Genomic DNA, 12,974 nt, shown 5'->3' with positions numbered 1-12,974 from the left:
CACCAGCACTTGGTGCTCAGAGAGTACGGAGTTAAATTAAAAGCATGATTATTTTACTTTTATTCATATGCTTCTGTTTTCTGAGCTGACATCTTTGAGGTTTTTCATGCTGTATTTCTGTCTTATCTTTTAAGGGTGGAAGCTTAAGAAAAATGCCTACCATATGTGAAATAAGGGGACTTCCCAGCTGTCTTTGCATTCAAGGATTAGTTTATGACCTAACTTTATATTTTGCTACCAGTCTGTAGTTTAGGTCTGTTAGGTACTGAATTCTTCCCCCCTAAAGTGTTAACATTAGCTGCACTTTTTAATAGAAACATATATTGAATAAGCAGACCGAAATATATATTGAATAAATGTAAAAATAGGAGATTATTTGCCTTAAAATTGAATTGAACTATTTAATAAAAACAGAGTTAGCTTGTTTCATAAAATATTAGCATGATTCACTGGATTCTTGTACTCTAAAGCTTAATAAAATACATAATTGCTGCTTACATGAAGATCTAGCAAGTGCTTGTTAGATGATCAATTTTGAATGGAAGATACACTATTGCAAATGCTATAAGCACCCTATGAGATGAAACATAGTGTAATTGCTGGTAAGTCAGTGCCTGGTCAAGCAGTGCAAACAGTTTAGGCTTTAGAAATTAGCTATTCGAGTTCCATGGTTTGAAAAGTCAAGGTAGATGGATATATAGATAATTAAAATCATTTGTGGAGAGATTGTATTTCAAGAGCATAAGAATTTCGGCATTATCTGGAAGCAGCCTGGATTTGTTGTCAGATACCATATCCTTCTGAGCGTCTCATAGGAACGCTGTTTGGCATGGCTCAGTGAGGCAGACAAGATGTGCAAGTCTGATAGCATTACGCTTTAAATACTTATCACTGGGAGTTAATGTAGCAGGAGTCTCTGACAACTTTGTTAGTAACTCCACTCATTAGGCATAGGGAGATCGAAACAAATTTTCTTAACCCAGAGGAAGATGCCAGGCTGGGTTTTCTGTGATTATTTTTCCCTCGGCATTCTCCAGCCAGCCGGTGCAACCACTCTGGCATTGTATTCATGGGATTCGAAGCAAAGGAGAAATAGCTTAAAGGAGTCGTCATGCTGTGTGCTGCCTAGGACTACACACTGCTGAATTCACATATAAAAGTTACAATTTTCTTTCATTGCCTTGATGCCTGAGGTGGACTGTCAGAGCTATGACAGCTCACACCACCACAGATATGTGGCCATCTCCCGAGTTTATCTATGGGATTAACTCCTCAAAGGCTTTGAGAATATGGATTACAGTCTCTAGCAGGCTGTGCTGTACCAAAGCCAACGTCTCAGCTCTCACTTTCTCGGAGGAAGAAGAAAAAAAGGAAAAGATCAGAGTCTGACTGTTTTGTTGCATTGGGGGTTGGACTAGATGGCCTTTAAAGGTCCCTTCCAACTCAAACCATTCTATGATTATTTTGTTAAAGCTTAGAGTATATGGAGTTCCATTCAAGTGCTCGTACAATGCTATTTTCCATTTCAGTCTGTTGAGCCTAGCAGTGAGAGCAGGAGGATGTGAAAATTGCAGGTTGGTCAGGCAGCTTCTTATTTTTAACGTGGAAGCTGATGTTTAGGAGGAGGAGTATTATATCTACTGTAGGGCTTTCCTTCAGTCCCCCAAAACAGTACACATTGCACATAGAGAGGGAAACAGCCACCTTTGTGTTTGGCATTTTCTTCAGATCTGTGTAGATATTGTTTGTGAAATATACCTGGACATAGCATTTACCATATGTAGCCAGAAATAAAAGTGCAGTAAAGGTCAAGTAGATAAGACACTTTATCAGGACTTAATGAATCTACATGCTTCTGTGAGTCTGTAAAATCAAAGTAATGGTGTTGTAAGGTGTAAAACATTTTTTACATAGGGCTAGTTATTACTACTTTGGTGTTTGCTACATAGAAAATGTCACAACTTTTAATGAAGTACCTTCTTAGGATTTAAACCACAAGGGCTTTGTCTTTTGAAATCATTGGTAATCGACTGAGCTCAGAAGCCAAGAAAAATTGGGGTGTGCTGTTATGCATCGGTAGATCTAGTGCGTATCCTCTGTTGTTACTGCCAGAAGGTTTAACATTGTTCAAAATGAAGTAACCTATGTAGCATATTTCATGGGATCATGTTTGTAATGCAAATATTTTCAAGGAGAGGGCTTATGCCAAGATGTTCTAGTTCATCTGTTAACGTCCCATAGAAAAATCACCTGCAAATAACAACCTTGTTTATCAACTGCTGGTATTTTTCTCAGGCTGCAGTGAGGCAAATTAATTTCTAGTGTCTCTACAGCTCATTTCTGATGAAGCCGCTATACCTGTATAGGTTGGTCCATTACTATGCAAGGATCCAAGCGTGAATCCTGGAGGATGAAATTCCCATCAGCTGAGAAGCAGTCCACAGTGCCACATGGTGTAACTAGAGGGCTTTCCCCTCCACAGCTAGCTCATTTGGTGCTAGATCCTCTCACCCATACGGTATAGGTGGCATGCAGTAGGCAAACACAATGTAGGTATGCACTTGGCTTCAGGAGGACCTGGGTATCAGCAATTTATGAGTGTCTCTTACATATTAAAAAATGCAAACACCTCTCTAGTTCTGTTCAGCTGTTCGTGCGCTTGGTAAGTTCAAAATTCTCCACAGTGTGCTTTCTTACCATTTTTAGCTATGTATTCATTTTGCAAAGCCTTATTAGGTAAGGCCAAGCCTTACACTACGGATCTGCCAACATAACAAATTGGTGGAAAAAACCTTGGTGGAAAGATCTTTGTGTGGCTGAGGTTTTGTTGTTTGTAGAGTTGTATACGTGCATCAGGAGAAAAACTCCAGGTAGTATATGCCACGCTTAGAGGCTCTTCCAAAATATTTACGCTTGCATGAACTAAAATTAAAGGATTCAACTGTAGATAGGCTCAGGGAGTAGTATTTCTTTTAGAAATTTTAATTGAACAAAATTAAGTTTACTGGTAACTCACAGAGTGTGTCTTAACTTTGGCCTTGCTTTTCATGTCTGTTGCTGGCTGAGCACTTACTAAATATATTTCTTTAGACTACTTCCCAGGCTGTAACTAGCTGCTGTATCCATAATCAGATCTTGTTACGGTAAGATTATGTGCGAGGGGATATGAATTAGTGAACTGACTATTTAGGATACAAAAAAAATCTTTTAAATGACTAATTTTGGCAAAGTTGCCAAAAGTTTGTATCTGAGAGATTGCTGTTTTCTTTGTACTTAACCCAGGAAAGCTGTGATAAGTAGTGTGGGCTGTAGTCAGATTGCTCATTATTGACTTTTTAATGGAGTTCCCTGTAGTCTGTAGCGGAAGCCAACAAAAATAAACAGCAGCAGAAAGCCTGTCCCTACTTGTCGGATAAACTCTGAGAGACCTCTTCCCTACCATACCGTGTTTTGGGTAGTTCTGTTTCCTGTCTGGATACCAATGTATTACTAATGTGGGGGGGGGCGCAGTGTCGGTATTTTCTTAAAGGGAAAGTACTTTTTTTATGTGTGAGTGTCACAATGAGTATTGCTTTTATGACCCTTTGTAGATTGGATGATGTTAGATATCTGAAACATAGGCAACATTAAACAAAAGAGGTATGACTACCTGTGCTCCAGCTTTACTTACTTTTATACTTTACCATACACTCTTTCTTCCACAGGCATTTCCTATTCAAAACAGGAACAGGGACCACACCGCTGTTCAGTACTGCAACGCCAGGGTACACAATGGCATCCGGCTCTGTTTATTCCCCTCCTACTCGGCCACTACCTAGGAACACTCTATCCAGAAGTGCTTTTAAATTCAAGAAGTCTTCAAAGTACTGTAGCTGGAAATGTACCGCACTCTGTGCTGTAGGGGTCTCAGTGCTGCTGGCAATACTGCTGTCCTACTTCATAGGTGAGTCCCATTTTTTATAACTGTCACCATGAATAGGGATGTCTGATGGATTGTATATGGACTGTGACATACTAACCTTTAACTAACAAAGTTTTTGGTAACGGTAAAAACCACAATGATATAATGAAAACTCCCAATTGTTTAGAGGAAATAGAAAATCTGAATATTTTGCAAGCATTCTGCAGCATGATAGTGGGTGAATTAACTTCAAAGAAGTATCTGAACTGCAATTAAGCTATGTGGTGTCTAGTTCTTATAAAAGTATTTGTAAAAAATACAGGCTGTAAAAATTGTGAATATAACTTGCAGCATATCCATGGAACTCTTTTCCTCTCATTTTGCATTAAATATAACTAATACAGTGTTTAGGAATACTAACTATCACTTAATTCATCATTACATACACATATGTTTGTGTATAGAGCTAGAGCAAAAGTCTAATACAGACTTTTGTTTGCTAGACAGGGAAAATAATTGTCCAAAAGGACAACATACAGAGAAGATGGAGACTTACTCCTCTCTTATGGGTTGTTTATTTTTAATTATTCTCTCTTTTCTCTATTTGTTTGTTAAATTCCATTTCCCAATTTTTATTTTAGAGGATTTCCTTTATTTCTTCATCTAACTATTTAATTTCATAAATGTTCGCTATAAATATTATATAATTTGAGTTTTAAGCACTTAATGGGGGCAGTGCTTGTCTGTGAGAAAAATGTCATTGACTTTAATAAGGAAACAGAACAGGCTCTTTTTGTCCTTGTAAATTCCACAGATTTGTCCAGATTACAGATTTTTTCACTTCTGGGTCCATAAATGATCTTCAAAGACTTTCTTTTAACTGATTTGTTAATTAGAAGTTTAAGTCACCACAGTTATGGAAATATAAGTGTAAGGGTCTGTTTTTTGGTATTTTTTGACTCAGATTCAGAGTCTTAAGAAGTCAAGGAAAGAAAATAGAAAGAGGAGAGTCAATCTCTCCTTCCCTACCTCTTTTTAAAATCAGTGTAAATTAATAATAAAGTCTAGAAGGCCTTATAGTCCTTAAATCTTCATTGCCTTTGTTGAAACAGGCTTGCTACTTTTCAATCCAAGGCACAGCATAAGCTGTATAAAGCCTTTGAAGTAGTTCTTACTGGCTGAAGCTCCTGTGAACAACACAAGAAACTGGGTAGCTGGAGAAATTCCTCTCTGACCCAGCAAAGCAGAGCTCCCTGAGCACCCTTTCCACCTCAGCTGCCAGCCCCAAAGAGCAAAAGGCATGTATGCAAATGTAGGGCTTGCCACTGCTGTCCAGCCCCTTTCAGTCATTGGATTTGTGGATGTTTTGTGTGAATGTACACAGGAGTATAAAGGTGTGATTTAGACTTAAGCTGTGACACTACATCTTTTTTAAAGTGGGATTGAAATAATCCCATTTATAAAACTCATTAATTGTGCTCAGTCTCCATAATGTTGTCTCATAAGTCATCAGAAGCAAACATCTGCTACTAAATAAATACGTAAATACGAAAGAAGGAATTCAGTATGAAGTATCACTGTCAAGAACTGGGAAAAACAGCCATACAGATAGTAAAATATTGAAGACCTGATTCTGCGCTGAGCTCTACACTTTGCTAGCCCCAAAGAGCCAGATTACTTATGAATCTGAGGGGCACAAGAAGATAGCTGTACCAGATTATTTCTCCCACAGGCACATTAAGAAATACAAGCATGTCTAATGCGCCTGTAGTCCTGTATTCGGGAAAAAGAGCCGAGCTTTCCAGTGAGTGAGAGCTTTCAGCTCCACACATCATTTATTCACATACCCTGTAAAAAAAAAAAAAACAAATATAGCTGTACAACATTTCATGGGCGCATGCCAGCTCACATCCTTGCTGAAATAAACAATGCACAAGGGCCTTCCTCTGCCCATAGTCAATAGGGAGCTCTTTGCCTACTGGTGATATTACACATATTTCAGCTAACTCAGCAATCTAAATGTAAAATCCAGCACTCAGGGACACTCTCTAGAGAACTTTGGGTCCATAAAGCCATGAATGGATTACACTCATTTATATATGTGGTTTTCCCATCTCTACAGATGTAATATCAGAAATACTCTCCATTTAATAGGCCATCCAAGTATAAATTGGTGGAAATCATTGATGTAGGATGGAAATGGCCCTTCATCTTGGTTAACCATTTCATAGCATAGGTGTGAAAGGAAAATGACTGAGTAGGAAATTGGTCATAACATAAAAAGATGGGAAGGACTGTGGTATTGTGTGACCTCTAGCATCACGTGACATGCCTCTAACACAGTGGTCTGGGTAGTCTGCTGAGGTTTACAGTAGCTGAGGTGGTGTGTCACATTTGTAAAACCAGTTTGAGACATGTTTTGAACTTGTTGCCACAAGTGTGAAAATGCTACAGGCCTTGCTGTGAAATATGCCAGGACACATTGTTAAGGAACATAGTGTCGCTGGTGTCCACTGTGTGACTTGTGGCAGCTGCAGACTGAAGAACTAATAGGACCACTCACCCGGTGAATGGTGGTGTAACTCAGAAAGGCAGAGAGATGAATGTGTCATGTCCAGGCTTAGTTGCAGTGGATATGGGGTAGAGAAAGTGACTTCAGATCCCACTGCTTCTGCTCAGGCAACATAAGGCAGAAGAGACAGTTTGCTAGACTTCATGTCTACCTTCGCAGAACTGCTCAGTCAATTACTGCTCCGTCAATTAGCCTAGCCAGAGGAAGGAGCTGCATCGAGAGTCTGGTCTGTCTTGCACTTCTTCCATCACTGTGACAGGAAAGACTCCTACATTTACAAAGTCTACAAAGAGGAGTTGAGAGCAGAGGATGTCAGCATGGGGAGAGACCAGAGCAAACGCTGCATTGTAAGGTCACTTAATGCAGTCTTGGGGGTCACAAGGAGTTGAAAATGTTATTTCAGTCTAAAGGAAAGAAAGTCTCACTTCTAACCTCCCCGCATATTCTCGCTTTTCTAGCCCTCATGGTCTCTCTCAACCATTTTGCAATGTACAAAACATTTACGTTTACCATTCTTGTCAATGAGACCTGCTAATTTTTAGAGCAAATAGAAGTGAGTTGTGGAAAATGTTGGTCCTTTGTTTAGAGGCTTCATCTACTGTTAAATAGTCGAGAAACAAGGAATTAAGCAACAGAAACATGCAAGTGCTAAACCAAAAGATAGTGCAGCAACATATAGAAGAGTGGAATTAAAAAATAGCTCTAGTTTAGAGTAAAGGATTCAAAGAAAAGCTCCCTGAAATAATGGGTTAAAAAGATGGTGAATAAAGAATATAAACTGTCTTGTTTTGGAATCAAGATTACACTGGAATTTCTTCAAGCTGCTCATTTGCTTAACTGCTATCCATAATCAGATTTGCAACCAAGGAAGAAAACGACCAATTTTTTTCCAACATGAACATTTGAGAAGCTTTTTCCCTGTTTGGAAGGCTAGGAAGAGCAGTATTAAATTTAAGCCATGAAAGAGTAAGAAATATGAAGTTGCCTTAGTTTGACCTCTTTCTATATACACATTAATAGTTTTACCCAAACTTAGTACAGGGAGTCTGTGTGAGAGCCAGAAATAGAGTCCAGCTTTACAATGTGCAAAACAAAACAGAACTTTGTCCTCCTTTTCCCCATGACTTACTGCTTCGTTCAGCATCCATCATTTGCAGTGAATGAATGAAGGGAAAGTTTTGTAGAGCAACTCCTGGGTCAAACATAAGCATCAAATCAAGGTTTCGTATGTAACCTCCATCCTTCAGTTCTACCTTTTGGGATCTTTTCTGTCCGCTCTTGGTTTTATTAAGGGGAGGAGTTTGTTGTTCTTGGGTGTGTTTTTTTTCTAACAGACAAATCCACTGTTCCATTACAGAGAACTACATCAGTCAGGAGGAGTTGTTTCCAATATGTTGTTGCATAGCACAGACTCTGAACAGCTATATTAACAGACTGATTGGTACTGTACTGATTATTTCTTCTTTAGTGTAGATTCAACAACTGGATGGAATTAATGAGAATTTGGGGACATCAGGGCCCCTCTTTCTTCCCCAGGAATTGCTTTGGCAATTGATTCTCCACTGCCAATGGCACTATCTTGACATTGTCTAGGACAATACAAGAAGTTAGTGCCATTTTCACTGTGCATGGAACTGAAGAGGTGAGCAGTTTTCCTCAGTCAGTGCTGGAATTACACAATACCAGATTCAGTCAAGTAAGCTTGAAGAGCTGTACGCTGGAAGATTTCATGCATCTGTCATGAATGTTGTCTTATGTCTACTAAATAGGTTTCTATTAACATAAAACATACTTTGAATATACAGTGAGACCTGACCTATTTAGTCAGGCCTCTGCTGTCCCGACTTCTTCACAACAATCTGTCATACTTCCAAGTCTATTGAGCATTTTACCCTCTGTGTACCTTGGGATTGATCATTTTGTTAGCCTTAGCTCTGCAGTCGATGGTCAGGACAAGAATATGCACCAGCCAGCTATTCTTTGTGATAAAGCAAATGTTTAAATATCAGTGATAACAGAAGGACATCTCTTCTGTAGGGAAAAAAAAAAGGAAAAAAGGAATTTTATTTAATTGAAAAGGCCACGGGACTATTTTTATCGCTACTGCTTGCTGTGAACAGTTAAGCAAATCCATTTTGGACAGAAAAGAAAGCTAACATTTAGACTTAAGAACTGAAACATCTTCTGAGAAAACATATATTGTAGTTTATATTTCATTCTATGAGAAACAGTAGAAAAACTGCTGTTCTGCTATGACACAGAGATGACCATACAGTCATAATGCAAGCAAATGAAATGTGAACGGAAAAGAGATACCAGACTTGAAAGCCGTGTTTGATAATTACAGATAATTCATATTTTCCACATTTGTATAAAAATAGATACATTGTGCTTATTCTGTGGTTATTATATTGTGCATTCATGCTTTTTGTCCATCTGAAAATGTTACTAGTTTTATCATCATCTCAAGACATTTAAAGTAAGCTGAAAATTTATATGCTAATAGATTTCTAATAATGGACAACTATATTCAGAGTTGTCTCAAAAATTTATTGAGAATAATAACAGAGCAACTTAAGAGGTTTTAAGGTAGAAAGAGAAGAAGGAGGTGGCCAGGAAAAACAGCAAACAAGTTCCATCATTAGAGGAGACTGACACAGAAGGATGCAGGGTGTGAAAATTACAGCTGAGGGTCAATTAACTATCCTGCAGGTGAGTTTTAAGTAATCCTTAAAAATTAGAAAATTGTCTGTTTCTGCAGACTGAGGTTAACTTTCCATGTCTCCAGTGCTGTTTCCAAGTTTGTTGTCTGTGGTTCTCCCATATTACTCAGGATTTAGCGTGACAGCTGCTGGCATTCACATCTATTCCCAGATTGCAGAGGACCAGATGCCTTTCCTGTTGGGCTCAGTGGCAGAAGTCATAGTAGGGCAGAACCACCCTCCCCAAAAATAATGGACTTATAACCGTGACAATTATAGAACTGAATTTTTGTGACTAAAGCAATGACTAAATATACCTGTAATCAAAAGGAATCTATTTCACTTTATCAATAAAGAACAATATAATATTTCTTTTTGATTGCAATGCCAAGTTAATATTATTCTGCTGTTTGTAAAGCTCAATTACTGCCAGGAATGAGGAAAACAACTTAATTAATAATGCCATTTAAATGAAATTTTTATTACAATACCCAGCATAGGTATTGTAATTAACAGGCATGAGGGAGAATATAGTTTAGTTGCCATTAATCACCTTTACTTTCATTATGTGTTTATAGAAACTGTTTTTCTCTTTGATCTGCATTTAATTTTGAGTATTGTAATGCTATTGTCACTGAGAGCTTCATCAAGAACTTTTGGTTTTTTGCATTCTCTCCCCATTTCTCTCTGCTTCCCTAGGTTGTGCTGGGTCCTTAGCTATGACTGGAGCTTCACTGAGGTGTGTGGGTTGGAAATATGTTCTCTGTCTGCAGATATGTGGCAGATTTTTACAGTTTGCCAGGTTTATGCTCTCACGCCATTTCTCTTTCCATCAAATTAGAGGCATTGAGGTAGCTAATACATTTATATATCTGATTCTAAAAAAAAAAAATCAGAAATATTTCACCTTTCCTCTTGGTCTGTGGTCATCATTTGAAGAAAGTGCTCTGAGATTTTATGGTTTACCAAATCCACGTATCACAATGTATTCAAACTACCATCCAAAAATCTACAGCAGGGAAACTTCTCTTATATGAACCTTTCTGAGAAAGCATATCCGCTATCTAAGCATGGCTTCTTAGTGTTGTCCAGTTGCACCAAGCACTTAGGAGGACCACATCAATGTCTCATGTTCTTGTTCAATGCATGCTTATATCTGGAGCTGTGAAGGCAGCCAGTGTCTCCAGCACTATAGAAAGTACATCACTCCTTGCAAAGTCGTAGGCAACTTCTCATTTTAACAGTCCATGGGGCTTTTAGGGAAGGCTCCGGGTGTCTCTAGGACATTTGGAGGCAGCAGCAGTGTTCCCTGTCATCCTTTCTTTTCCCAACTTAAAGGTATCTGGTATCAGTTCAGGCTTGGTGGGAGTTGGAAGTGGCTGCCTCTCAAAGAAGCTGTGGATTAGGTACATAGTGATGTCTTGCTTCTGTCCAGAATGGACATTTCCAGGTCTCACGCAGCTCCAAATGTCATGGGCAGCCAGAAGCTGGCTGCCTCTGATGGCAACGCCGTGTGTAGGGCTCTGCCTCCCCAGCATGTGTGGCTCTGCTCTGCGCCTGTCAAAATCCGTTTGCCTGTTTTAGACATCAGTGCCACACGCTGCTCTTCTCTGACAGAAGAGCAGGAATGTGGTCTGACTATAAGGCAGGACCAAAGGGTGTGTGGTCTCTTGAGAGGGCCTTCAGTGTGTGGTCGTATACCTGGTGAATGCAGTACAGCACAATTATTTAGCAGGTAGTAACCACCTCCTGAAATTTCTAAAGGATTTTAGCATCCTGAATGGACCTTAGGAAAGTCCTCGAAGTCTGAAGTACCAGTCTCCTAGTTCCATTTCAGTACTTCATAATTTTTAAAACCAGAACTATAAAAGCCGGATAATTGATATTTGTAGGCCATGCCTTACTGACATCGGTTCAGGCAACTCCTTTCAGTCATTTCTGACATGTTCTTTGTAAATGACAGTATTCAGATACACATGTGACTGTCCACACTGTTTTTATGCTTTAACATGAAGCTTAATATTACAGCTAGTACTTCCATGACTTTCTGCATTGCAGAGATTTTCAGCTATGTCTAACATGAGATAAATGTATTTTCCTTATCCCATAGCCATGACTTTTAGATGTCTATAGGAGTTTCATATAATGTTTACAGCATTTCTGATGAGCTCATTGTGCCTCCTTAGTGTAGAAATATTTTGTAAATGATAATGTAATTTCTTATGTTTACCACATTCTTTCTTTCAAAACTGGGAGGCAGAGAATGACTAGTCAGAAAATGAAGTTGTGATACTTTACCACCGAATTGGGCTGAAAATGTTTTTAACGTCTTTCATTGAAATTGGTCAAAATCTAAACATACTGAACATCTATGTCTTCAAGCATGAACATTAAATATACTTTCTTGTCTCTTGCAAGAATACCATTATGGATAATGCCTTTAGCTGATGTTTTTTAAGCAAAGATCTTGTTGCTGTGTTTCAGACTAAGTGCAAAGCATAATATAATATTTACTATTTCAGGAGTGCACCGTATTAATATTTGATTGGTGTTGTGGATGTCACATGCTATTATTGTTAGTGGCACTGAGAGTAAAACATTCATTGAGAAGGATAATCCTCACACAGAAGGATGTAGGAACATGTAATTGACAGTCAGGAGGTTAAAAGAGACTTGACAAGATTTCAAGGGATTAAAAAAGTTAATCCGTCAAGGAGCATACCCACCTCTGCTCCGAAAAAGGCTTGTATTCTAATTAAGATTTATCACAAGGTTTTTGGCAATAGTCCTGTCACCCTTCCACTTTTGCCCAGAGGAGCAAATTGAAACTCAGTAATCCTGGCAATATAACAGGTGTGGTAATAAACTGCAAGATGACATCATGTCATTGTCCATAGGTACCACACTGTGTCATTCTGCCATCATACTGCGATGCAATATGATGGTTTTTCAAAATCTGGATGGTGTTTCAGAATACTGAAGTCTCTTGCGAGCACGTTATGTAGAGATGTGGGCCCTTCTGTGCCCCTCCTATAATCTTCTGGCAGACTCCCAAAGAGTAGCAATTTTTCAGTCTAATGAGAAATGAAGTTAAAATACACCAGCTACTTTTCTGGATAAATAGCAAGCTTAGAGTAGTTTAGAGATGTAGTTCCTATTTTATCAATGGAGGTAAACGTGTGGTATATTTTAGTAGTATGTAAGCATATGTAATACTTCAAATGTATACTTATGTTTAAGAGGTTTTGCAAAGCAGATATGAAATTACTCAGGTGATAACTCAAGTTGTTGTGGACATAGTATTACAGTCGTCTCTTCTTTGCTGGTAGTTTCCATTAATTTCTAACTCGTGTCTGTGAAGAAAGAAGCCAGCCCTTAGAGACGTGCTGTCTGCTGTGATATGTGAATTATAATACATAATTCACATATAATAATTCACATTATAATATGTATTAAAACTGGTAGTTTTGTGTATAAATTGCATCTTTTATAAATTGCATCTTTTCTGTAGATTGCAATCTTTTCTTGAATCTTTTCTGCGAATAGAACTGTTTGGTCTCTTTTTGAATGCTTTAAAAAATTCATGCTGTTAAAAATGTCTGATTTAGATGAGGTTTTTGTAAACCTCTCCATACACAAGCACTTTAGAATAAAAAGGTCAAGTACATGTGTCCAAACTTGCTGTGAGCAATATCATTTGATGTTATGTTTATGACTGAGATCGCAGGAACACATGGGTTTTATATAGATGTAATTACCCCACTGCAGTTGTTAATTATGGATGAAAGTTAGGTGTCCT

At 38.4% G+C, this 12,974-nt stretch overlaps 1 protein-coding gene across 13 annotated transcripts in view; it reads left to right on the top strand.

Annotated features, from left to right (window-relative positions):
* Positions 1–12,974, top strand: part of TENM3 (teneurin transmembrane protein 3) — a 432,264-nt gene that overhangs the window by 307,246 nt on the left and 112,044 nt on the right. For all 13 annotated transcript variants that reach the window (XM_076336476.1, XM_076336477.1, XM_076336471.1 and 10 more), the window contains one exon: positions 3,705–3,943. In XM_076336476.1, coding sequence (XP_076192591.1) covers positions 3,705–3,943 — 239 coding nt within the window. The remainder of the gene's footprint in view (positions 1–3,704; positions 3,944–12,974) is intronic.

The sequence above is a fragment of the Aptenodytes patagonicus genome, chromosome 4, assembly GCF_965638725.1.
Source record: "Aptenodytes patagonicus chromosome 4, bAptPat1.pri.cur, whole genome shotgun sequence".
NCBI classification, from domain to species: domain Eukaryota; kingdom Metazoa; phylum Chordata; class Aves; order Sphenisciformes; family Spheniscidae; genus Aptenodytes; species Aptenodytes patagonicus.
The sequence above is the reverse complement of the archived record's forward strand: the minus strand, read 5'-3'. Positions and strand labels throughout refer to the sequence as shown.